General features: G+C 53.8%; 1 protein-coding gene and 1 pseudogene across 2 annotated transcripts; both read right to left on the bottom strand.

Moving 5' to 3' along the window:
* Positions 1-242: 242 nt before the first annotated feature.
* LOC105732543 (TSC22 domain family protein 4) lies at positions 243-25,870 on the bottom strand. 2 transcript variants are annotated; one of them, XM_064376382.1, is made up of 6 exons: positions 25,374-25,870; positions 23,857-24,887; positions 20,865-21,031; positions 13,530-13,578; positions 8,899-9,219; positions 243-699 (listed from the first exon to the last, which is right to left on the bottom strand). In XM_064376382.1, the coding sequence occupies exons 2-6, from the start codon at positions 24,616-24,618 to the stop codon at positions 466-468; spliced, it is 1,533 nt and encodes a 510-aa protein (XP_064232452.1). In that variant the 5' UTR covers positions 24,619-24,887; positions 25,374-25,870; the 3' UTR covers positions 243-465. The 2 variants fall into 2 exon arrangements, with proteins under 2 accessions (XP_064232452.1, XP_021527264.2); XM_021671589.2 differs by lacking the exons at positions 243-699; positions 8,899-9,219 and adding an exon at positions 12,496-13,146.
* Positions 1,093-7,573, bottom strand: LOC135275098 (heterogeneous nuclear ribonucleoprotein A1-like; annotated as a pseudogene).
* Positions 25,871-26,596: the final 726 nt, after the last annotated feature.

Here is a 26,596-nt window from a genome sequence, read left to right as displayed (position 1 = left end):
GTGGGTCCTTAATGAATGGCAGCTGTTACTGCCTTATAGGGAAAGGCCAAGTTGCCAACAAGCATTTCGGCCCCTAGAAGGGAGTGGGGCCCAGAGCAGAAACCTACTAACCCTCCTTTCCCCCAAATAGACCCACAGGTGACCCCCACTGGGCTTTAGGCTCTCACCTTAGGGGCCTCTCCCTGACCCACCCAAACTCCTCTCATCCCCTCCTGCCATCCACAAACACACTAAACACTGACTCAGAACTAGCTGATATTTATTTCCCAATATTTTTATTTTTATTCTTTTACAAATGGAATAGATGTAATGAAGGGGCTCATATGGGATCCCAGGCCTGGCCTTGGGCTCCCGATGAGAGGTGACTCTATAAAGGATCTCATCACCCACAACTTCTGGCCTGCTGCCCCGACCCCTCCTCATCAAGAGTGAGGTCGGGACTCTCTGAGGGTCTGGGGATCCCCCCTAGAGGGGACTTCGGGCATCCCGTTTCAGGGACTGAACCAGCCTGCGTCGCGGGGTAGCGTGGCATCGGACATGGTACCGTTTGCGCCTCTCCTGCTTGAGGCACAGCTGCCGCAGCTGTTTCCAAATAACACACAGCACCAGGTACACCTCCCACAGCATCTCAGCCTCCGGCATCTCCAAAGGTGACTGAGTCCTCACTTGCGAGCTAACTGAGGCAGAACTCACCGATGACTGTAAGAGAAAGAGAAGATGTGCACGTGCTAATAGCTGGGTCCAGGGAGAACCACTGCTAGAATGACTCATAGATAAACAGCAAAGGGCTCCCTGATTCCACCTCTCTCATCAGGCCAGCTCAGACACACCTCCTCCAGGAAGCATTTTATTTTTTTTTGAGACGGAGTTTCGCTCTTGTTACCCAAGCTGGAGTGCAATGGCACAATCTCGGCTCACCACAACCTCTGCCTCCTGGGTTCAGGCAATTCTCCTGCCTCAGCCTCCCGAGTAGCTGGGATTACAGGCACGCACCACCATACCCAGCTAATTTTTTGTATTTTTAGTAGAGACAGCGTTTCACCATGTTGACCAGGATGGTCTCGATCTCTTTTTTTTTTTTTTTTTTTTAAAAGACATTTATTCAGCATCACGATCAGACTATTACATTTAGCAATCAACAGCATGGGTGCAAAAAAAAAAAAAAAAAAAAAGAAAAAATCTACATTAAAACCCTTTGTTGGAATGCTTTACACTTTCCACAGAACAGAAACTAAAATAACCTGTTATACAATTAGTCACAAATACAGTCCTCGAGTTTTTTGCCCATACACATGAGTATTGTCTAAATCATGTCTTCTTTGTAGCAGCTAGGCCCTGCCACCACTGTGCTTGGCTGAGTTCACAAATCTGTTGTAACCTGTAGCTTCCCTGTCACTTCTCTGGCTCTCCTCTCCTGCTAAGCTTTGTTTCCTAATTAAAATCTTCTGCCACTGCCATAGCTACTGCTGCTACTGGAACTGCCATAGCCACCTTGGTTTCATGGTTTGGCAAAGTATTGGCCGCCACCACCATAGGGGCCAGAGCTTCTGCCTCCAAAGTTTCCTCCCTTCATGGGTCCAAAATTTGAAGACTGATTGTTGTAACTGCCAAAATCATTGTAGCTTCCACCACCTCCAAAATTGCCTCCATCATTACCAAATCCATTACAGCCATCCCCACTGCCACCATATCCACCACCACCACAGCTGCCACCAAAGCCACCATGACCACTGAAGTTTCCTCCACGACCAAAGTTGTCATTCCCACCAAAACCACCTCCACGACCACCACCAAAGTTTCCAGAACCACTTCGACCTCTTTGGCTGGATGAAGCACTGGCCATCTCTTGCTTTGACAGGGCTTTCCTAACTTCACAGTTGTGGCCATTCACAGTATGGTATTTCTGAATGACAATCTTATCCACAGAATCATGGTCGTCAAAGGTTACAAAGGCAAAGCCCCTTTTCTTGCCACTGCCTCTGTCAGTCATGATTTCAATCACTTCAATTTTTCCATACTGTTAAAAATAATCTCTTAGGTGATGTTCTTCAGTCTCTTCTTTAATGTTACCAATGAATATTTTTTTCACAGTTAGGTGGGCACCTGGTCTTTGAGAATCTTCCCTTGAGACAGCTCTCTTTGGTTCCACAACTCTTCCATCCACTTTGTGTGGCCTTGCATTCATGGCTGCATCCACCTCCTCCACAGTTGCATACGGGACGAACCCAAAGCCCCTGGATCGCTTGGTGTTTGGATATCTCATTACCACACAGTCTGTGAGCGTTGCCCATTGCTCAAAATGGCTCCTCAGGCTCTCATCGGTTGTTTCAAAGCTCAACCCTCCAATGAAGAGCTTCCTCAGCTGTTCCGGCTCTTTAGGAGACTCTGACTTAGACATGATCGCAGGGAGAAGAGAGACTTTAACAATGCTGCTTCGGCGGCATCCATGGGCAGAAAGGACGGTCTCAATCTCTTGACCTCGTGATCCACCTGCCTCGGCCTCCCAAAGTGTTGGGATTACAGGCGTGAGCCACCGCACCCGGCCGTTTTTTTTTTTTTTTAATGAGACAGGGTCTTGCTATGTTGCCCAGGCTGGTCTCAAGCTCCTGGGCTCAAGCAATCTGCCTCCCTTGGCTGCCCAAAGTGTTGAGATTACAGGTGTGAGCCACCGCACCTGGCCTATCATTTCTACTCCTTTTTTTTTTTTTTTTTTTTTTTTTTTGAGACAGAGTCTCGCTCTGTCACCCAGGCTGGAGTACAGCGGCACAATCTCAGCTCACTGCATCCTCCACCTCCCAGGTTCAAGCGAATCTCCTGCCTCCGCCTCTCAAATAGCTGGGATTATAGGCATGCAGCACTACACCCAGCTAATTTTTGTATTTTTAGTAGAGACAGGGTTTCACCATGTTGGCCAAGCTGGTCTTGAACTCCTAATCTCAAGTGATCCTCCTGCCTCAGCCTCCCAAAGTGCTGGCATTACAGGTGTGAGCCACCACGCCCGGCCCCATCATTTCTATTCTCATAGTCTGCTCCTCATACCATGTTTCATACACCATCTGCTCTAAGGACTGGTCTGTTTTCTCCACTAGAGTGCAAGCTCTGGAATACGGAAGCTATCACTGACCTACCTTTGAGACCCCACTCCTAAAATGAAGGAGAACAGGACATACAACTAGACTTTGTCTCCAGCCTGGAGCCCTCTCCTGACCTCCAGGCCTGCACAGACTTCTGCCTCTTGGACACCTCCATGTAAATGTCTTATCATTGACATTACAATTCATCTCGTCCCAATGCCCTAAAATTGTCACCTTCTCCCCTGTTCTTCCTCATTCATTCTCCATGCCAGTGAATATCTCCAGCCTGCCTGACTCTGTCTCTCCCAATCTCCACTGCCTCCATCCATCAACTACTAGGCCCAACCATTCTACCTCCTAAATGTGGCACCAATGCATTAACTTGTTCTACCTGATGGCTTCCCCAGTCCAGAACAGCATTCTTTTTTTTGAGATGGAGTCTCACTCTGTTGCCCAGGCTGGAGTGCAGTGGTACAATCTCAGCTCACTGCAACTTCCACCTCCACCAGGTTCAAGTGATTCTTCTGCCTCAGCCTCCCGAGTAGCTGGGATTACAGGAGCTTACTACCACGCCCAGCTAATTTTTTTGTATTTTTAGTAGAGACGGGGTTTCGCCATGTTGGTCAGGCTAGTCTCGAACTCTCGACCTCAGGTGATCCACCTACCTCGGCCTCCCAAAGTGCTGGGATTGCAGGCATGAGCCACCGTGCCCAGTCCAGAACAGCATTCAATCTTAGCCTAGACTGCAGCAGCCTCCAGTGGGTCCTCCTGTCCCTTTTCTGGTTCCCTGCTAAGACCCCTCTTCAGGACAGCCAAGTGACCGTTTTATCATTATCACTGTCATTATTATAGAATGAGGTCTCTTTCTGCTGCCCAGGCTGGAATGGAGTAGTGCAATCACTGCAGTCTTGAACTCTGCTGGGCTCAAGCGATCCCTGCTGGCCTGTCTCCTGAGTACCTGGGACTACAGGTGTGTGCCACCACACCTGGCTAATTTTTTAAAAATCTTTTGTAGAGATAGGGTCAGTCTCGCTATACTGCAGCAAACCAAAACATAAAGCTACAGAACATTTCTATTAGATAGGAGAAAGCAAAAAGCACAAACAAAACACAAAATGATATAGAACATTTAACATTTTCATCAACACAAGGGCTCCTCATGTTGTTTTTTTTTGTTTTGTTTTTGTTTTTTAGATGAGTTTTGCTCTTGTTGCCCAGGCTGGAGTGCAATGGTGCGATCTCAGCCCACCACCTCCCGGGTTCAAGCGATTCTCCACCTCCCAGGTTCAAGCAATTCTTCTGCCTCAGCCTCCTGAGCAGCTGGGATTACAGACATGCGCCACCATGCCTGGCTAATTTTGTATTTTTAGTAGAGACGGGTTTCTCTGTGTTGGTCAGGCTGGTCTTGAACTCCCGACCTCAGGTGATCTGCCTGCCTAGGCCTCCGAAAGTGCTGGGATTACAAGCATGAATGTTGTCATTCTATAACTACACTCTTCTGCCCCTCTCTCTCTGCGGCCCCTGGCAACTTTGAGCCACTAATATGTTCCCCATTTCTAGATTTTTGTTATTTCAAGAGGGGTAGATGATATAAATGGAATCATTCAGTATATAACCTTTTAGGATTGGTTGTTTCCACTCAGTATAATTTCCTCAAGGCCGGGAGTGGAGGCTCACGCTTATAATCCCAGCACTTTGGGAGGCCAAGGTGGGTGGTTCACATGAGGTTAGGAGTTCAAGATCAGCCTGGCTAAGATGGTGAAACCCTGTCTCTACTAAAAATACAAAAAAATTAGCCGGGCATGGTGGCATGCATCTGTAGACCCAGCTACTCAGGAGGCTGATGCAGGAGAATCACTTGAACCTGGGAGGCAGAGGTTGCAGTGAGCCGAGGTCTCACCACTGCACGCCAGCCTGGGCAACAAGAGCAAAACTCCATCTCAAAAAAAAAAAAAATTCCTCAAGATTCACCCGTGTTATTGGACATATCAATAGTTTGTCCTTTCTAGCTTTTTAAATTTTTATTTGTGTGTTTGTTCTGTTTGTTTATAGAGATGAGGTCTTTCTATGTGGTCCAGGTTGGCCTCGAACCCCTGGGCTCAAGCAATCCTCCCGCCTGGGTGTTTAAAAGGGCTAGGATCACAGGCGTGTCACTGCGCCTGGCTAATTTATCCCTTCTTATTGCTGAGTAGTATTCTGAGGTTTGAAAATATCAGTTTAACCATTCACGGACTGAAGGACATGGGTTGATTTTGGCTGTTACGAATCAAGCTGCTATGAACATCCTCATTTAGATTTTTTGTGTGGACCTAAGATTTCATTTATCTGGGATGAATGCCCAGGGGTACAACTGTTCGGTCATATGAAAACTGCATGCTTAGTTTTATAAGAAATGACCATTCCTGGCCGGCTGCTGTGGCTCACGCCTGTAATCCCAGTATTTTGGGAAGATGAGGCAGGCAGATCACCTGAGGCCAGGAGTTTGAGACCAGCCTGGTCCAATATGGTGAAACTCCGTCTCTATTAAAAATACAAAAATTAGCCAGATGTGGTGGTGGGTGCCTGTCATCCCAGCTACTCAGGAGGCTGACAAAGAGAATCACTTGAACCTGGGAGGCAGAGGTTGCAGTGAACCGAGATCACACTGTCGAAAAAGAAAAAGAAAAGATAAGAAATGACCATCTTCTTTTCCATAGTGGCTGTATCATCTTTTTTTTGAGACAGTGTCTCACTCTGTCACCCAGATTGGAGTGCAGTGGCATAAATATAGCTCACTGCAGCCTTGACCTCCCAGGCCTGTGATCCTCCCACTGTAGCCTCCCAAGGAGCTGAGACTACAGGCATACATCATGCCCAGCTAATTTTTTACTTTTGTAGAGACAAGTTCTCCCTATGTCGCCCAGGCTGGGCTCAACAAGCTTACAATCCTACCCGCACATACAAGTGTTGGTGAGCTTTCGAAATCAAAATCTGATCATGTCACTCCTCTGCTCAGACGTCTTCAAGGGCTCCCATTACTCTAAGGGTCCAATCCAAAGCTCGCAACTTGGCAGCCCTGCCTTCTACCAGCTGGCTTTTGGCTTTAGGATCATTCCATTCCAAGCCACACACCTTGGGCCAGCTCTGCACACATCTGCTATTATTTTTTGTTTGTTTGAGACAGACTCTCATTCCATTTCCCAGACTGGAGTGCACTGGCACAATCTCGGGTCATTGCAACCTCTGCTTCCTGGGTTCAAGTGATTCTCCTGCCTTAGCCTCCCAAGTGTCTGGGATTATAGGGGTGCGCCACCACATCCTGCTAATTTTTTTTTTTTTTTGAGACGGAGTCTCGCTCTGTCACCCAGGCTGGAGTGCAGTGGCTCACTGCAACCTCCGCCTCCTGGGTTCAAGCGATTCTCCTGCCTTAGCCTCCTGAGTAGCTGGGATTATAGGTGTGTGCCACCATGCCCTGCTAATTTTTGTATTTTCAGTAGAGACGGGGTTTCACCATGTTGGTCAGGCTGAATTTTTGTATTTTTTTTCTTTTTTTAAATTTTTATTTATTTATTTTTTTACAAAGATGGGGTTTCACCGTGCTGGCCAGGCTGGTCTTGAACTCCTGACCTCAGGTGATCCACCCACCTCAGCCTCCCAAAGTGCTAGGATTACAGGCGTGAGCCACTGCGCCTGGCTGAATTTTTGTATTTTTTTTAGTAGAGACAGGGTTTCACCATGTTGGCCAGGCTGGTCCTGACCTCAGGTGATCCACTTGCCTCAGACTCCCAAAGTGCAGGATTACAAGTGTGAGCCACCAGCCTTTCTTTTTTTTGAGACAGAATCTCTGTCACCCAGGCTTGAGTGCATGGCACGATCTCAGCTCACTGCAACCTTTGCTTCCCAGATTCCAGCAATCCTCCCACTTCAGCCTCCTGAATAGCTGGGACTACAGCTATGAGTTACCAATTCCTGGCTTATTTTTATATATTTTGTAAAGATGGGGTTTCACCACGTTGCCCAGGCTGGTCTCGAACTCCTGAGCTCAAGTGGTCCTCCTGCCTTGGCCTCCCAAAGTGTTGGGATTATAGTCATAAGCCACTGTGCCTGGCCACACACCTGCTGTTTTTACTCCCTGGATACCCCTCCCATTCCCTCCACCTTCCCCTAACAACCCCTTCAAGCCAAGCTAATACCTTCAGGCCTCAGCTTTACCGTCACTTCCGTTAAGAAGGCCTTGCCTGACTCCTTAGGTCTGGATAAGATGCCTCTCCGCTGGGGTCCTACAGCCCCCTTGACAACATCACATTCAACAATGTCCAGATACTGAACTAGCAATGCCTGTTATCTCATCTGTAACCCCGCAAGTCCGCAAGTCTTGTTCAGTGTTGTATCTGGCTAATGCCAGGAGTAGTGGTGTGTGTCTGTAGTCCCAGCTACTCAGGAGGCTGAGGCAGGAAGATTGCTTGAGCCCAGGAGGTGGAGGCTGCAGTGAGCCATGAATGCGCCACTGCACTCCAGCCTGGGCAACAGAATGAGACCCTGTCTCAAAAATAGGAAGGAAGGGAGAGAGGGAGGGAAGAAGGAAGGAAGGAAGGTAGGAAGGAAGGAAAGAAGGAAGCAAGCTAGCTAGCTTCAGGAATACGTGGCACTTGGTGGAGGCATAGGAAATAATTTTTTTGTTTGTTTGTTTGTTTAAGAGACAAGAGTCTTGCTCTGCTGCCCAGGCTGGAGTGCAGTGGCACAATCATAGCTCATTGCAGCCTTGAACTCCTGGACTCAAGTGATCCTCTTGCCTCAGCCTCCCAAGTAGCTGGGACTACAGGCACCACTACAGGCGCCTGGCTAATTTTTAACTTTTTTTGCAGAAATGGGGTCTTGCTTTGTTGCCCAGGCTGGTCTCACTGGCCTTGAACTCTTGGCCTCAAGTAATCCTCCTGCCTCAGCCTCCCAAAGTACTGGGACTACCAGCATGAGCCACCATGCCTGGCTAATAAAGAAAAAAATTTGGGTTGGGCACACGGTGGCTCACACTTGTAATCTTAGCACTTTGGGAGGTCAAGGTGGGTGGATCACAAGGTCAGGAGTTCAAAACCAGCCTGGCCAAGATGGTGAAACCCCGTCTGTACTAAAAATACAAAAATCAGCTGGGCACGGTGGCACATGCCTGTAATCCCAGCTACTTGAGAGGCTGAGGCAGAGAATGGCTTAAACCCAGGAAGTGGAGGTTGTAGTGAGTGGAGATTGTGCTACTGCACTCCAGCCTGGGCAACAGAGTGAGACTCTGTCTCAAAAAAAAAAAAAAAAAAAAAATTGCCAGGTGTGGTGGCTCATGCCTGTAATCCCAGCACTTTGGGAGGCTGAGGCAGGTAGATCACTTGAGCTCAGGAGTTCCAGACCAGCTTGACCACATGGTGAAACCCTGTCTCTACTAAAAATACAAAAATTAGCCAGGCATGAGAGTGCATGCCTGTAGTCCCAGCTACCCAGGAGGCTGAGGCAGGAGAATCGTTTAAAACTTGGAAGGCAGAGGTTGCAGTGAGCCGAGATCACACCACTGCACTCCAGCCTGGGTGACAGAGCGAGACTCTGTTTTGAAAAAATAAAAGAAAAGAAAAATAAAAAACCATTTTAAGAGACAGGATCTTGCTATGTTGCCCAGGCTGGTCTCGAACTCCTGAACTCAAGTGATCTTCCCATCTCAGCCTCCCAAAGTGCTGGGAATACAGGCATGAGCCACTGCATCAGGCCAGGAAACAATTGTTGAACAAGTCATCGGAGGGAGGAGTGAGTCACTGGGGGCTGGGGAAAGAGGGAGGGGTACTGGAAACAGGAGGACGGTGCTGACCTTCCAGCTGCACATCTGCCAGCCTCTCTGCAGGGTGGAGACCATCAGCGTGGAGACAGACTTGACAGCCGTCCTGGGCAGCCGCAGCAGGGATCGGCCCTGTCGGACCAGCTCCTCCTCGGTCCCCTCTGTGTTCTTGGCCAACACACAGGCATCTGGCAGCTCAGGGGACTCACCCAACTCAAGCTTTGCCTCTTTGAGGGGCTCGACCAACCTCAAAGTCTCAGACACCTGGAGAGTCTTCACCTTTTTCAATGAGTGTTTCTTGGAGGCAGGGTGTTCTAACATCATTGGTTTCATTTTCTGTCTCCAGAAGAAAATCTGAGAACCAAGACACAGAGAGGAGAGATAGGAGAGAGGGTGGGGCAGAGACACCACCATCCACAGATGAAAAGGCACAAAAGGGATGGAGCAGTGAGTTTCCTGGCCCCTCTTTCTTCTCCTCCAGTCCCTCCCCAGCTGTCCTTTCCCTCCTCTCCACCCCGTCTTCTTTGGCCATAGGAGGCCAGAAAGGGAGGGAGCCCATGCCATAGGAGGCTGCCCAAGACCCATGCCCTCGTCCCAGTGCATCATGAGGACAGAGCAGTCTCGGAAACTCACCCAGCTAGTAATCCTTTGCCAAGCCCGTCTAACCCATCGGAAGAACCTCATGACCACAACCATCTTTCTCAACAGGACAAACACAGAGGAGGGGGCAAAGCCAGCATTTGGTATGGTGGGGGTGGCGGGTGGAGGACAGGGTGGGCTTCGGGCCAGTGACCACCTCTCAAGGGGTCCCCTAGGAGCTTCAAGCACAGCAGTAAAGAAAGACGTAGGAAATACTAGGGGACAGTCCCTCCCGGTGACACATCCCAGACCTTTCCCAGGGAGAGGAGTTGAAGTAGGTAAGAACCTACAGTGAGGGAGAGTTCTAGACCATTGTGAGGCTGCCTGGCCCTGACCCCAACCCCCAAGGTCCCGGAGAGTCCATCTCTTCCACTCTGAAGCTCCTTCGTTCAGATCCAGGGGAAAGAAACTAACATGTAACAAACTAACAGGCACTGTCCCTGCATCGAGTCATGCAGTCCCTTCACAGCAGCCCTTCAAGGAAGATATTACTGTTAGTGCCACTTCCTCAAAGAGGAATCTGAAATTCAGGAAAGCCAAAGGGGGCCAGGCATGGTGGCTCATGCCTGCAATCCCAGTGTTTTGGGAGGTTGAAGCAGGAGGATCACTTGAGGCCAGGAGTTTAAGACCAGCTTAGGCAACATAGTGGGACCCCCAACTCACTATGTTTAAGTTAAAAAAAAATTTTTTTTAATTAGCCAGGAGTGATGGTGTGTGTCTCCAGTCCTAGCTACTCAGGAGGATGACGCAGGATTGCTTGAGCCCAGGAGGTGGAGGCTGCAGTGAGCCATGATTTTGCCACTGTACTCCAGCCTAGGTAATAAAATGAGACCATGTCTCAAAAAAAAAAAAAAAAGAAGAAGGAAGGAAAGAGGGAAGGAGGGAAGGAGGGAGGGAAGGAGGGAGGGAAAGGAAAGGAAGGGAAGAGAAGGGAAGGGAGAAAGGAAGAGAGAGAGAGAAAGAGGGAAAGAAAAGGAAAGGGCGAAGGAAAAGGGAAGGGGAGGGGAGAAAAAAGGAAGAAAGAAAGAAAAAAGAAAGAAAAGGAAGGAAGGGAAGGAGGGAGGAAGAGAGAGACAGAGGAAGGAAGGAAGGAGAGAAAGGAAGAGAGAGAAAGAAAGAAGGAAAAAATAAAAAGAAGGAAGGAAGGAAGGGAGGGAGGGAAAAATCTTAAGGAGGCTAAGTGTGGTAGCTCACACCTGTAATCCCAGAACTTCGGGACGCCAAGGTGGGAGAATTCCTTGAAGCTAGGAGTTTGAGATCAGCCTGGGCAATATAGCGAGATTGCTTCTATAAAAATATTTAGGCTGGGCGTGGTGGCTCATGTCTGTAATCTCAGTACTTCAGGAGGCTGAGGTGGGCAGATCACTTGAGTTCAGAAGTTCAAGACCAGCCTGGCTAACATGGCAAAATCCCATCTCTACTAAAAGTACAACAAAAAAAGGTGGGGCGCGGTGGCTCACGCCTGTAATCCCAGCACTTTGAGAGGCAGAGGTGGGTGGATCACGAGGTCAGGAGTTCAAGACCAGCCTGGCCAAGATGGTGAAACCCCCATCTCTACTAAAAATACAAAAATTAGCCAGGTGTGGTGGCAGGTGCCTGTAATCCTGTGGTGGCGACTTGGGAGGCCGAGGCAGGAGAATTGCTTGAACTTGGGAGGCGGAGGTTACAGTGAGCCGAGATCGTGTCACTGAACTCTAGCCTGAGAGTCAGAGCAAGACTCCATCTAAAAAGAAAAAAGAAAAAAATAATTAGCTGGACGTGGTGACACATACGTGTAGTCCCAGCTACTCAGGAGGCTGAGGCATGAAAATCACTTGAACCTGGGAGACAGAGGTTGCAGTGAACTGAGATCTCGCCACTGCACTCCAGCCTGGGCGACAAAAGCGAAACACCATCTCAAATAAATAAATAAATAGATACACACCTACATACATACATATAGCTGGGTGTAGTGGCACATGCTTGTAGTCTCTGCTACTTGGGAGGCTGAAGTGGGAGGATTACTTGAGCCCAGGAGTTGAAGACTACAGTAACATGATCATACCACTGCACTCCAGCCTGGGCAACATAGCAAGACCCCATCTCTACAAAAATAAAGAAAATTAGCTGAATGTGGTGATGCGCACCTATAGTTCAGGGAGGCCAAGGCAGGAGGATCACTTGAACCAGGGAGATGGAGGCTGCAGGGGGCTGTGATTGTGCCGCTGCACTCTGGGCAACAGAGCAAGACCCTGTCTCAAAAAAAGAAAGAAGAAATTAAAAAAAAAAAAAAAAAAGAAAAACCAAAGAAGTTGCCCAAAGTTATGAACCTAGGGAAACTAAGGAGGCAGAGAGTCAGGGACTCCAAGGCAGGTCAGCCTCCAAGGACCTGGCTTCACAGCTTCCTTCTAGCCTGGGCCCCTTCCACTCCTCCCAGGGCCCTCCTGGGGCTTTGGCTGCAGCTCTTCCCTCTTCCCCGCTAGATGGGGTCCTTCTCCATCGCTGCTGACTCGCCTGGGACCAGAGCCCAGGCTGTCAGGGAGGGGCCAGCTCACCCACAGGGCCCGTCCTCAGCCGGCCAGGGGTGGGAGCCGCGGCGGCCAGCCAGGCCTGGCAAGGGCACCGTGTGCCTGGGGAGCCTGGCCCACACCCAGCCCCGAGACAAGGGGCCCATTCAGGGCCCCCCGCCCCGCCCCCAAACAGCCACCCAGATCCAGCCCGCAGAGGGGACTCACTGGGAAGCTGGGGGGTGGATCTTGGGCAACCACCAAAGGCCTCATTGTTTCCCAGCTGCCCCCCCCAGCACGTGGGCAGATGCCCTCCCCACCCCCAATCCTCGCCTGCCCCTTCCCAGGACCCGAACCACTGGCTCCCTTCTCTGGCCTCTGTCTCGACCCCTCTGTCTCCCACACTTTAAACTTCCCCAGTCTGCAAAAGAAAAGATCTCAGGGGAGCCTGAAGCGGCAGGCTCGAGTCTGGACACAAGGGAAGAACGAGATGTCAACCTCCAAATTCAAGTTTCTTCAGAGTTTTTAATTATTATTATTACTTTAATAACAACCTGAATCCCAGAACTTCCAGATACTGTCCACACTCCCTCCCCTGGGCAGAGGAGAGGGGGCACCTCAAGGGAACAAGGTGGGGGTGGGATGTCTGCCAGTGAGCCTCCTACTCCCCTAGGCTGTCTACTGCTGGGGGTCCCATGAGGGAGGGTGGGGGCTGGGTTCCCTCCCAGAGGGGGGTCCCTCTGACACCCCGTCCTGAAGCCCTCCCTCCTCCATCAAGGCTGGGGATGATGAGGAGACGGGGCAGGGGCGGGGGGCACCAGGCCAATGCTGAGCCTTGCACTCCCACCCTGGGGACACGGGGACATTAAAGCTGCATAGGAAGAGGGGGCAGGCGGCTGGCGCAAGGCCGGGCAGCCCCAAAGGCACATTGTAAGGGAAGGGAGGCTCAGACGGAGGGCCCATTGGGCGCGGGGTGCCCAAGCCGCGGGACCCCCGAGGAGGGCAGCTGAGCCAGCTGCTCCGGGCTGGCCAGGGCGCGCAGCAGCCCATTCTCCTGCTCCAGCGCGGCGTTCCGCTCCGCCAGGTCCCGGATCTGCTCCTTCAGCACCTCCACCTCCTCCCGGACCGCAAACATGAGGTGGGACTTCACCAAGTCCTGGGGACCCCGGGACAGGCATGGGGTCAACGGGTGTGTGACTCATCCCCTGTCCAGTGCCTCTTCAAGGGCCGGGGTGGGAGAGAGTCCCCAGCGCCCAGAGAATGAGGGACAAAGTAGCGCAGGGACAGGGGACAAGCACAAGGGATGGAAGCAGAGTCAGGGCTCAAAGATAGAGATGGGGACCAGCAGCCTGACCAGAGGTCGGGCAAAGTCAAGGGTGGAGGTGGCAGCAGGAGATGGTGGAGGATGCCCAGAGCCCAGCAGGGAGAGGGATGGAGGAGCTGGGATTTCCTGCTCCCTGGTAAGGAAGAGAAAAGGGCTGGGGCAGGGGATGGCTTAAGGGGGCCAGGACCTCCTGGGACCAAGATGGCTTCTCTTACCATGGCTTGCTCGATTTTGTTGTCAATGCCAACCAGGCTTCCGGAGCCACTGGAGAGACACAGGAAGGTGAGGGGAGGAGAGGAGGAGAGGAGGAGCCTTCCCAGGTGCTGGCTTCTTGGACCACAGCCTCCCACCCTCACCCCCCTGTACCTGTGACAGTAGAGAATGAGGGAGAGGAGGGTTTTGTCCATCCCCCTGCGGGCTGAGGGCCGCTGCCCAGGGCCCCCCAGGCCTCGGTGCGGCAGAGGCCCAGATGTCCCTCGGATGGGAGACGCACCCCGGGGAGAGCAAGGGGAAGAGGCACAGCCCCTTTTTCGGGGCGGCCCCGGAGCCATTCCCACCACTCGGGTCTCATAAGATGACACCAGGGACTTGACAGAGACCCCTGGCTGGGCCATGCCCAAGGGAAAAGGGTCCTTGGACACCCACCCCCAACAGAGAGGGATGCAGTGAAGGGAATGCCTGGGGGGCTCAGAGCCCCCCGGGCAGAGCGGGATCTAGCTGGTGCCAGGCAGGCAGAGAGGAGACAGTGCCTTGGGGGTGCTGGCCTGAAAGATATACACCCCCCCCGCCGGGCAAGGCCTGGCTGCTATTGGCTCCTTGGGGACACGGGGAACCCCCTCCCTTCGGCTCCTCGGTGGGCGGGAATTCCCAGACACGGTCAGTGCCAGTGTCCCCTTCTCACCCTGGCACTGATCCCAGAGTAGAGGGGAGGGGGCTGACTGAGGAAGTCAGCTGGTGGCCGGGCCCAGGGAGGGGCTTGGGGCAGAAGCCTGGGTCTGAAAGGGGAGTGAAGGGTGTGATGGGTGAGGAATGGCCTGGCCCTTGGAGGCTTCTCTCCACTTCTGACCCCACCCTGTCCCCTCTGTCCCTCAAGGCCTCGGGAAAGAGGGTGGAAGTGGCTGGGGTGGGGGGCGTTCTGATGTGCTCATGGTCTTCCATAGATTGTGAGTGCTCTCCCACCAAAAAACACCACAGGGCTCACATCATGGGTGACGCCTGGGACCTGGCCAGAAGGTCCTTGACTTCCCACAGAGAATACAAAAAATGGGAAAGGTTAACATGGCAACAGAAACTGAGCCCAGAGCCCTGTAAGACTAATACAGCCTAAAGGCTGGGCACAGTGGCTCATGTCTGTAATCTCAGTATTTTGGGAGGCCAAGGTGGGCAGATCGCTTGAGGTCAGAAGTTTGAGACCAGCCTGGCCAACATGGTGAAACCCTGTCTCTACTAAAAATACAAAAATCAGCTGGGCATGGTGGAGGGCACCAGTAATCCCAGCTACTGGGGAGACTGAGGCAGGAGAATCGCTTGAACCCAGGAAGTGGAGGTTGCAGTGAGCCAAGATAGTGCCACTGCACTCCAGCCTGGGTGGCAGAGCGAGACCCTGTCTAAAAAAAAAAAGTCTGGGCAAGGCGGCTCACACCTGTAATCCCAGCACTTTGGGAGGCCAAGGTGGGTGGATCACCTGAGGTCAGGAGTTCAAGACCAGCCTGGCCAACATAGTGAAATCCTATCTCTACTAAAAATACAAAAAATTAGCCAGGCGTGGTGGCAGGTGCTTGTAAGTCCCAGCTACTCTAGCGGCTGAGGCAGGAGAATCACTTGAACCCAGGAGGCAGAGGTTGCAGTGAGCGGAGATTGCACCACCACACTCCAGCCTGGGCAGTAAGAGTGAAACTCCGTCTCAGAAAAAAAAAAAAAAAAAAAAAAAAAAAAGCCTATATGCCTGGGACTTGGGTCTGGTATCTCAGAGGAAGAGAGGGCTTGAGGACAGGAAGGGAGGTGAGCTTGGAAATGGGACTTTGGGAAGAGGTGCAACAGGGTTTAGAAGAGAGCTGGGAGTCCCAGGCGACAGGGAGCAGGAGAGAGTCTAGCTACAGTCTGGGAAGTGGCCACCAGAGGGAGACTCAGGCCTGGCTCAACAGCCCCCAGGGCTGGGCTCCAGGCTGACTCCAGGACACTAGGCTCTTAGTCCCAGAATCTGGCTCTCTCAAGCTCCATTCAGGACCTGTACAGGCTCTTGTGCCCGGCCTCATCCTCCAAGGCACCCTCTCCCACCACTCAGGCCCCAGGCTGTTGCCCTGAGGCTCCCAACCCACCCTTGCACCCCTGCACCCTGGTGCTGTGTCGGCATCCCCAGTCCTGTCCTCCAGTCCCCAGCTGGGCCTCTCTCAGAGTGGGGGGCAGGAGGGGGCTAAGGCCCTGCAGCCCACATCCCTGGGCTCCCCTGTAAGCCCTCCCTCCTGGCTGTCAGACTTGCTTCCCCTGGTGATGGTGGGGGGATCAGCACTCAATGCAAGGTGACCCCTAGATGAGGTCCTGCAGCCAGGAAGGGAGCACGAGGGAGCTGGGAATTTTCCATTTCTCATCCAAGCTCTGGGTGCAGAAGGTGCTGACAGGTGGAACAACTAAGGTTACCAGGCCTGAGAGAGCAGGATGAGGTGGGTGGGGGAAGGGCACCTGGGATTCCTGGGGCAGGGTGAGGGCTGGGCGGGGAGAGGAAAGTTGAAGAGGGTGGGGTGGGTCAGCCAGCTGGAGGGTCAAAGTAATTTTTTTTTTTTTTCTTGAGACAGAGTTTCGCTCTTGTTACTCAGACTGGAGTGCAAGGGCACGATCTCGGCTCACCGCAACCTCCGCCTCCTGGGTTCAGGCAATTCTCCTGCCTCAGCCTCCTGAGTAGCTGGGATTATAGGCACGCGCCACCATGCCCAGCTAATTTTTTGTATTTTTAGTAGAGACGGGGTTTCACCATGTTGACCAGGATGGTCTCGATCTCTTGACCTCGTGATCCACCCGCCTTGGCCTCCCAAAGTGCTGGGATTACAGGCGTGAGCCACCGTGCCCGGCCCAAAGTAATTTTTGAGCTATTTCTTTCCTTGGTTTTTTTTTTTTTTGAGACTGAGTTTTTCACTCTTGTTGCCCAGGCTGAAGTGCAATGGTGCAATCTCGGCTCACCGCCACCTCCACCTCCAGGGGTTCAATCGATTCTCCTGCCTCAGCCTCCCAAGTAGCTGGGATTACCAGCATGTGCCACCATGCCCGGCTAATTTTGTATTTTCAGTAGAGATGGGGTTTTTCCATGTTGGTCAGGCTGGTCTCGAACTGCTGACCTCAGGTGATTTGCCCCTCTTGGCCTCCTAAAGTGCTGGGATTACAGGTGTGAACCACTGCACCTGGCTTGAGCTATTTCAACCAGCAACACCTGGGTGGAGACGGAGCCACCACAAAAAATCCAATTCTCCCCCACTCCATTAAACAAACTCACAGAGACCAAAGGGGCGGATACACAGAGACAGGAACACAGGCCCTGCTTGGCAGAGACTCAGGGGTAAAGATGTCAAGTAAGTTTTTCATTCTCGCCAGAGATAAAGGAATAATACAAAAGTAAACATTTGTTGGCTGTCAGGTGACTGTCTTCCGTTTGTCTAGCACCTGAGAGTTTCTGATGGCACTTTCCAGTGGGACATTCTAATGAACACTTCAAGGGACCAGGACTCTGACAACCCAGGCCCTCCCCTTGAGGACCCCTGAGTGCGGGCTCGTGGGCACTGTGCTAGAATTCTTTGGCAGGGTCCCGGGGAGGAAAGTAAGAGTTCTGAGACACGATCAACCCCCACCACAAGCCCCAAAACAAGTTTGTGTGGATTAGAAAATGTCCCCTTCTTCGAGACCCTTAATGCTATCTTCCAGAAAAATGTGACTTCAAGCATCTACTGTGACTTCAAATATGAGTGGCACCCCCTGGAGTTGTGCAGAGCATGACATGCACAGTTGGAGACTTAGCCCTGCAGGACTCTTGATTCTGGGGCTAGTCTTCCTCTTTGAAGGTCAAATAAAACAGCCTCAACATGAAGATGAGATGAAAAAGCAGGACACCTGGGAGAAATGGGGAGCCTGGGATCTTACGGACAGGGTCCAGCCCCGTGCACCCTCCAATGTGTTCGGGGGAGCCCCCAGGGCCTATGCCTGGGGCCAAGAAAGTGGCATCCGGCTGCTCTGTCTCTACTCCCTCCCGGATCTGTGGTGTCTTTGGGGCGGGGCTGGGAAGGTCAGGGAGGGGGAAAGGGGGCTGGCTCCCTGCCCTGCTTGGGAGAGCTGTCCTTGACAGTCCTAGAGAGAAAAGACATTGTAGACCATTGCCACCACCTCCTTGCTTGGGACACAGGTAGCCCGGTAGGACAGTGGAGAAAGTGTGGCTTTGGGGTCGGATCCAGGCTCCAATTGCAGTCCAGCCACTTAAACTAGCTGGGTGGCCTTGGGCAAGTTTCTAAAACCCTCCTGGCCAGCTCGGTGGCTCATGTGTGTAATCCCAGTACTTTGGGAGGCAGGTGGGTGGATCACCTGAGGTCAGGAGTTTGAGACCAACCTGGCTAACATGGTGAAACTTCATTTCTACTAAAAATACAAAAATTAGACAGGCATGGTGGCACACATCTGTGGTCTAGCTACTCGGGAGGCTGAGGCAGGAGAATCGCTTAAACCTGGGATGTGGAGGTTGCAATGAGACCAGCCAAGATCATGCCACTGCACTCCAGCCTGGACAATAGAGCAAAACTCCATCTAAAAAAAAAAAAAAACAAAAAAACACCCAAAAAATCTCCTTCCTTCTCTGTGTCTCAGATACTTCATCTGGCAAGTGCGAGAACGGAACTGCTTTTAGGATTACAAGGGATAAAGGAGTACTGGATCCAAGGGAGGCACTGGATAAATAAATGTACCTTTTCTTTCCCAAGTCCCTGGGATCCATTCCCTATAATCCCTGGATCCCCAGGCCGGCCACCACCCCCACCCCCATTCCTTCCATCCACTTCTTCACAACTTAACCAACTACCTCCCACCTGCCACAAGGGGATAAAGATTTCCAACCCTGGGACATGAGCATTCCAGATTCACCTGCACCCTCTGTTCGCCCCTCCCCAGATTCAGGGACTGGTCAGGCGTCCTCAACTCCCTCCCTGCGATCCAGGCACTGAACATCTCAACCCACCTTCCCTCTCAAGAGGGAGATCCCAGGCCACTGGGACCCTGTCTTGCCAGCTCTGCACACGCCAGACAGGAGAGGTGGGATCTACACGCCCCATTCCTAGGGGGCAGGGGGTGGCCCAACCCAAACCCGCTGGCCCAGCAGGGTGGGGCTGGAGGGGCTGGGCTGGGACAGATCCCCAAGAGCCTTAGAGCACAGCAGGGTGAAGTGGAGGCTGGGAGCCGGACCGGTCAGACTGGGGTATGCAGGGAGGGGGTGGGACGGAAGGAGGTAGGGAGGGAGGGACAGGGGAAAGATGGAGGCCTCAGGAGGTGGAACCCTCTAAGACAGAGACAGCAGGAGGCGGGGCTGTGAACTCAATGGGGTGGGGGAGGGATGGGGAGTCCTCTTGCCAGGGAACCTCCCAAGTGGGAGGGGGAGAGGGCAGGAAATGCTGAGAATAGCAGTGATGGGGGCAGGTGACTCTCTCGGCCCTGGCCGACCTCACACCTCGCACATTCCTGAGAGCGGGAACGTGCAGAATCCACCCTGCCCTGCCCAGCACTGGCACCCTTGCCCTCCGTCCCACTGGCTCAAGGCCACCCCTTCTGCTAGGTCCCTATCCTCCCCGAGGCCCCAGGACCCTGTCAGTGGTGGACTTGAGTCCCTGATTCCCAAGAGCAGCCCCCAGTCTGGGAAAGACAGGAAGGAGCAACTCCCATCTGGAACAGGTCCCTCAGGCACCCACTCACCCACTCTCGAAGCCCCACCCCCAATTTCCTTCCAAGCAGGAAGTCCCTCCCCTTGAATGCCTCCCAGGGGAAGTCCCACTCCTCCCTCCAAAAGAAAAGCGGTGACTCCCCAGCCCTTCTGCCAGGTTCCTATCAGTCCCCAGCCAGAAGCAGGCAGCCTCTGGCTATCTCTGACTCAACAATTCTGGGCCTCCCTTTTCAGCTTGCTGGCTTTCTTAGGAACGGTGACACCTGGCCCTGGAAACCCAACCAACAGAGCACTGTCTTCTAAAGGATGAACCCCAGAAAGTCACTCTGCTGTGCCGCCCCTGCCCCTTTGCTATTCCTAGCTGACTCTGTTTCTTGCTGGCCCAATCTTAGGGAGTGGCTTTCTTGGTTCTAGAAATCCTAGGATCCTAAAGTAGACCCTGTGGGCTATCAGGATGTCACAGTCCCTTATTGGGAGGGGAAGAGGGAGATGGAACTGGGAGGAAACTAATTCCCATTCTTTTTCACCTTTTTTTTTTTTGAGACGGAATCTCGCTCTGTAGCCCAGGCTGGAGTGCAGTGGCGTGATCTCGGCTCACTGCAACCTCTGACTCTCAGGTTCCGGTTCAAGCAATTCTCCTACCTCAGCCTCCCAACTAGCTGGGATTACAGGCACGAGCCACCATGCCCAGCTAATTTTTGTATTTTTTAGTAGAGACAGGGTTTCACCATGTTGGCCAGCCTGGTCTTGAACTCCTGACCTTGTGATCTGCCCGCATCGGCCTCCAAAAGTTCTGGGATTACATGTGTGAGCCACTGCACCCCGCCTTTTTTTTTTTTTGGAGGTGAGACCTCGCTTTGTCACCCAGGCTGGAGTACAATGCTGCGATCTCAGCTCACTGCAGCCTCTGCCTTCTGGGTTCAAGTGATTCTCCTGCCTCAGCCTCTCCGAGTAGCTGGGATTACAGGCATGCACCACCACACCTGGCTAATTTTTGTATTTTCAGTACAAACAGGGTTTCACTATGTCAGCCAGGCTGGTCTCGAACTCTTGACCTCAGGTGATCTGCCCACCTCGGCCTCCTAAAGTGCTGGAATTACCGGCATGAGCCACTGTGCCCAACCTACTTCTTATAAATATATATGTTTTTCTTCTTTCTTTTTCTTTTTAGAGATGGGATCTCGCTATGTTGCCAGGGCTTGGTCTTGAACTCCTGGCCTCAAGCAATTCTCCTGCCGGGCCGCCCAAAGTGCTACAATTACAGGCGGGAGCCACCGAGCCCCGGCCTGATTCCCTATTCTGTCTCCAGCACACATTCGCCAGTGGGTTCCTGGGGTTGGCCAGATGATCTCTAAATCTGCAAGAGCTCTGGAATTTGACAACAATGACTCCCTTCAAACTCTAAAAAAGGCTGTGACCTGACAGTTTGGAGCCAGGGAGTCCCACCCAGCCCTCTTCACAGAGAGGGAGTGGGTCCGAAATCAACTGTGCGCAGTGGTTATGCCCAGGCCAGGTTTCTCTGTCTAAGAGATCCTCTCCAAGTTCAACCTGGGGGAAGGACACCTCCCGGGCAGCTTCTTACAGCTACCCCAGGTGCTGGGTGGAGAGCCTGAACCCCATGCCCCGCCACCCCACGAAGCCCACCTACCTATCGTCATCGCTGTCTAGGTGACCACTGATGGCCAACATGGAGTGGGCCAGGCTGAATTTCTGAGCTGCTACTGCTCCAAAGGGGTCTGGAGATTTGTGAGCCAGGCTGGCATCCGAGGCAAAGTAGAGGGCAGGGGAGCTGGGGCGAGAGTCGAGTGGGAGCACCTGGAGGCAGAGGGGTAGGAACACATGAAGGGAGAAGAGAAAGGAACCGACCACCTTACAACCTGCCGACTAGCCTTCGTCGCTCTCCACTTCCCCACTCTCTTTGGGGGACCCAGGACTCCTGTCCCCACCACCCTTCCCTCCTCCAGCTCCAGCTCTGGGAAAGGCATTAGGGAGGTACTAGAAGCAAGAAATGGGTCAACCTGAGGCACGGGGGCAGTGGCGTACGGGATATTAGAGAGGGTCTCCCAAGTGGGAAGAGGCGGGGACTGATGGAAGAACTGAGAAGAGACCCAATGCCCCTGCTTCCCCTGGCACGGGACCCCTAATCAGAGGCTACTCAGAGTGTCTGCCTTCTGTTGTTTTTTTGAGATAGAGTCTCACTCTGCCACCCAGGCTGGAGTGCAGTGGCATGATCATGGCTCCCTGCACCCTCGAATTCCTGCCCTTAAGCGATCCTCCAGCCTCAGCCTCCCAAGTAGCTGGGACTACAGGTGTGCACCACCATGCCTGGCTAATTTTTTATTTTTTGGAAAGACAGGGTCTCAGTATGTTGTTCCGGCTGGTCTCAAACTCCTGGGCTCAAGTGATCCTCCTGCCTCAGCCTCCCAAAATGCTGGGAGAATAAGCCACTGCTCCCAGCCTGTCCGCTTTTTTTTTTTTTTTGAGATGGAGTCTCGCTCTATCACCTAGGCTGGAGTACAGTGACATGATCTCAGCTCACTGCAACCTCTGCCTTCCGGGTTAAAGTGATTCTCCTGCCTCAGTCTCCCGAGTAGCTGGAACTACAAGCACCCACCATCACATCTGGCTAATTTTTTATTTTATTTTATTTTTTTAGTAAAGACAGGATTTCACCATGTTGGCCAGCCTGGTCTTGAACTCCTGACCTCAAGTGATCTGCCTGCCTCAGCCTCTCAAAGTGCTGCCCTCTTCAAATGACTCCAATGTCACCTCTTAGAGAGGCATTTCCTCATCATTCACTGGTCCACTGAACTGTTTCATTTTTTTATAGCACCTAACATTATCTGAAATTAAAGTATTTATTGTGTCTCTCCCCTGCTGGAAGGTCAGTTTGCTCAGTAGCTATTTGTAGAATGAATGGATCCTCAGAAACTGCTCCTCCATCCCCTTACCCACCCCCTACTCTCACCTCCCCTCTCAAACTTCTCCGACTCAGGTGGAATTCTGCTCCTGTGCTCTGCCCTGGGGTTGCGGGGGCTGGTTGTGGAGCTGGGCGGAGGCGGAGCCTGGGCGTGGACCCGAATAGCCCAACGGGCGCTGGGGGGTGGCAGCAAAAAGGGCGGGGGCGACAGGAACATGACAAGACGCCTCTGTGAGGTCCCGGGAGGCCCCAGCTTCTCGGAAAAGCCAAGAACAGAGAGTCCAGGGTGGTTAGAGGGACAGACAGAGGAAAGGGGCCCAGGTGGTGTCTGCTGGCTCTTCTCCACCACTCCCCTCTCTTAAGAGGGAGAAGAGGCATGGTGGGACATGGAACGGAGACAGACTTTTGGGCAGGGAAATAGCAAAACAGATGCATGCAAACAGAAGACCGTCAGGAGGTGGGGGAAGGCTGGGGGGTAGCGGGCACTGGAGAGAGAGCGGCAGGGTCTGTCGCCCCAAGAAAAGCTCAGGCCGGACTTAAGGACAGAGAGCAGGGAGGCTGGTGGCCAAGGGGGTTTGCTTTGGAAGAGCCTGAGGACAGGGACCAATAAGAGAAACAGCATCTGCTTCCCCAGGGTGGGCGTTGAATGCAAGAGTTCAAGAAGAGTGGGGGGAAGAAGGGGGGTGCATCATGAGAGATGTGAGCTTGAGGCCAGGAAGGGTTGGGGGGAGCCGGTCCTGACCGGTCCTGACAGGACCCAGACATCCAGTCCCAGGTTATTTTTATACTGTGGTTTGCGCCCAAGGCCAGGAAGGGGAAAGAATTCGCATCCTCACACTCCCTGCCTTTCCCCAGCCCTCTGAGGTGTTATTTTCTCCCGCAGGACAGAAGTATCCAATCCCCGTGTCTCTGGCTTCTCGTCCCCACCCTGGGGACCCAGGCATCCTGCCCCCCACCCCCAGCCCAGACTTGTTCCTCTTTTGGAGACAGGAAGGAGAAGCAGTATGGGGACTGCATTCCTTCTCAGGTTCTTCTCGCCTGGAGGGAGTTGAGCCAGACAACTTGGGGGTGAAAAGGATCAACCAGCAAGCCCCTTCCCCATCCCAGGGAGGTGTTCCCCCCACCCAATTTCTCCATGACACTTGGCTTGCAGCAAAGCTAGAAGTGGGACTGCGATGGGTGGCTGGGGGAACAGAAAGATCCCACATTCAGAATGGGGCTGCAGTGGAAAGAGACTGGCAGCATACAAGGCCTACCTTTTACCTTTCCTCCCCAAATCCTGGCAGCTCCTACCCCAGGTACCCAGCTACCCAGCTGGGGCCTCTACCTTCATCACCTAGAGCCAGAGGAGCTGAGACCAAGACAGAAGAAGGCCAGATGAGGAGGCCACATATGCTAGGCTACATGAAAACTAAGACAGAGAATCAGAGGCCAGAGAGAAAGAGAAAGGGTGCAAACACCAGGAAGGAGGCTGAGGCAGAAAACGAAGGAGGAGAAAGGGGCTTGAGAATGACCTGGCAGGCACAGAGAAGGGGGCTGTCTGATCTGATAGACAGGTGATGGAAGAGGAGGAGGAGGAGGAGGAGAAGGAGGAGGAGGAGGAGAAGGGGGAGGAGGAGGAGGAGAAGGGGGAGGAGGAGGAGGGAGGCAGAGGTAGGGAGGCCCAAGATGGAGGTCAGGCCAGGGCTGAATTGGAAGAGCCCTAGAACCCAGGTCTTACCTGCCCCATCTCCTCTGGAGCACCCAACTCCATCCGCAGCCGCACGTCTACAGCTTTCCTCCGGGACAGTGGAGGGGTCCTGGCCCCGGAGCCCCCAGCCTCTGCTTCCACCCTCAGGGAGGGCAGGGGCGTGGCAGCCCGAGATGTGCCCCCGCTCTCCCCAGTCCCAGGCTCTGGGGGGCGCTGCTGAGGCGGGGAAGCCGACAGTGGGGGTGTCTCTGCCTTGGCTTTTCCGGGCACTACCAGCTGGCCCAGCCCCCCAGTGAAGGAGCGGGCCTGAGGTCCGGGAGAGGTCGGGGGTGGACGGAGCCAGGAGGTGGGGCCCTGAGACAGGCCTGACTGTGGGGTGGGGGTGCCCAGGCCGAGGCTGGCCAGCTCCAACCTGGAATCCAAAGATCTGCCCCCGGCGCCCCCTGAGGTCCCTCGAATTCCCTCCAGGAGGCGGCCAAAGCTGTGGGGCTCCAGGTCTCGCTCATAAACATCCACACAAGTCCAGCGACCTCGGCGATAAGGCTCTCCCAGGCCGTGGGGCAGCTTCACCACCCGGAAACGGGAGGAGGGGGCCCCAGGTGGTGGAGAGCCATTACGGGGGGTGCCCTTGCCCCCCGGATCAGGGCTGGGCTCCCCATTTGGCAGGCGGGGCGGGGGCCCGGTGGGGGGCGGTGGGGCAGGGGGGTCCGAAGCCGCTGGGCTCCCCGGGCCCTCGTAGTCCGTGGTCACGCTGGTGATTTGGAAACTACTCTTCTTCTTGCCCCCGCTCATGGTCCCTAGGGCTCAGGGCTGGGCCAAGGTAGGGGGTGGGCTGGGGCTCCTTGATGGGGCTCAGGCACCCCTGGAACAAGGGGGCCACATGGTGGGGGCATCCGGGCCCCTGGGGACGTCTGGGTCCGACATGGCAGGAGGGCCTGGCGGGAACCGGGGGTGCCTGCTGGGTGAGGGGAGAGGAGGAGAGTGGAGGTGGCAGGAGGGGGGAGCAAGGGCAGGTTTTTCCTGCTGCTGTCGCTGCTGAACTCCAGAGCTGAGTTTGCAAACTGGAAAAAGACAGAGAGAGAGAGAGAGAGTTTATGTGTGTGTCTCTGTGTGTGTGTGTGTGTGTGTGTGTGTGTGTGTGTGTGAGAGAGAGAGAAACCAGTGGGCAGGCCACCTCCGGGGCTTCCTCTCCGGGGAGCAAAGTGGGGGAAGGGGAAACCGTCAGAGACCCAGAAGCAGGCAAGAGATGACAAGAGACCAGGGCAGAGGGGACCGGATCCCAGAAGGCGCTCAGGGTAGGAAGAGGCAGACGGGTCCCAGAGTTGAATATTTCTCGCCTGGGATTCCGACTCAGGGATCCTGCATTGTCCCAAGAGCTCGAACTCCAAAGCCTGGGAGAACAGGGGTGAAGCAGCTCCCCAGCCTGGCCCGGCCACCCAGAGACCTCTCCTAGGCCTCCAGCCCCCCACTCTCACCCCAGCTCCCACATCTCTGGGGCAAGCCCTGCCAGGCTACCCCCCAGCGCCCCGCCCAGCCCCGAGCCCTACCTCTGGGGCCTCGGCCACTGATTTGAGCCTGGGGGTCCCGGCGCCTAAGAGGTAGGGCTGTCGGTTCCCTGGGGCCTCCTGGCCCCGGGCAGTGGCGGGACACGCAGGCGGCGATCAGAGGCTGCCCTGTCCTCTTCGGGGGCAGCAGCTCATTCTGCGAGGCATCTCCTTGGAAAGTTTGCTCTCCGGAAAAGAAGGAACCCGAGCCTCCTCCGAGGAGCCCAGGCGCGGCCTCTGAAGCACCAAGGGTCTGGAGACGATGTGGGAGGGGGCGGCGGAGTCCCCCGCTACTCCCGGTGGCAGCCGGCGAGTTGGGTGTCCCGAGTCTACTCCCGCGTGGCCCCGCTGGGTCCGTGTCTCCGCTCCTCGGCTCCCCTGGGTCTCTGCCTCTCCGTCTTTCTCTTTCTGGGCTGTTGACAACCCCCACACCAGGAAGTCCTGCCTCCTCGGGCCTGCTGACTGCTCCTCTCCTCCTCCTCCTCCTTCCTCTCTTCCTCCCCTTCCTCCTCCCTCCCTCCCTCCTGGGGCTCCCCGCCAGCTGGCCGGGGGCCAGGCCTGCCACAGCCGCTGCTGTTGCAGTTGTTGCAGCCGCTGCTCAGGCTGCTGCTCCTGGGGGCCCCAAACAGACTCCCTTAACCCTACACCTTCCGGGCCCCAGCCCCACTCTTGCAGGGAGGGGCTGCAGCGGGCGGGGCTCGGGGAGAAAGGGGAGGAGCTTGCAGGGAGGCGAGGGATTCCCTTACTTGTAGTCAATTGTTGCCCCTGGCCTAGAGACTCACCAAAGAACGGAAGGCACAGGCCTGGAGTTGTACTGGGTGCCCACCCAGAAGTGCCTAGTTCCTGCTGTGGGGCGGCTGTGGCTGTTACTGTCATTCTCCTTTGCTTTTCACAGCAACTAAATGAGGAAGGTACTATTATTCCCCTCATTCCTTATTTTTAAAAGTGGATTATTGCCGAACACTGTGGCTCACACCTGTAAATCCCCGCACTTTGTTTGGGAGGCCGAGGAAGGAGGATAGCTTGAGACCAGTTTGGACAATATAGCAAGACCCGGTCCCTACAAAAAAATAAAAGAATTAGGTGGGCATGGGGAGGTGCATTGGTAATTCCAGCTACTCAAAGGCTGAGGGAGGAGGATTGCTTGAGCTGAGAAGTTTGAGACCAGCCTGAGCAATATAGCAAGATCTCCATCTCTACAAAAAAAAATTAAAAAAATTAGCTGA

This window comes from Aotus nancymaae, unplaced genomic scaffold, assembly GCF_030222135.1.
Source record: "Aotus nancymaae isolate 86718 unplaced genomic scaffold, 86718_ANA_hifiasm-v0.15.2.pri h1tg000015l_0, whole genome shotgun sequence".
Lineage (NCBI taxonomy): Eukaryota > Metazoa > Chordata > Mammalia > Primates > Aotidae > Aotus > Aotus nancymaae.
The sequence above is the reverse complement of the archived record's forward strand: the minus strand, read 5'-3'. Positions and strand labels throughout refer to the sequence as shown.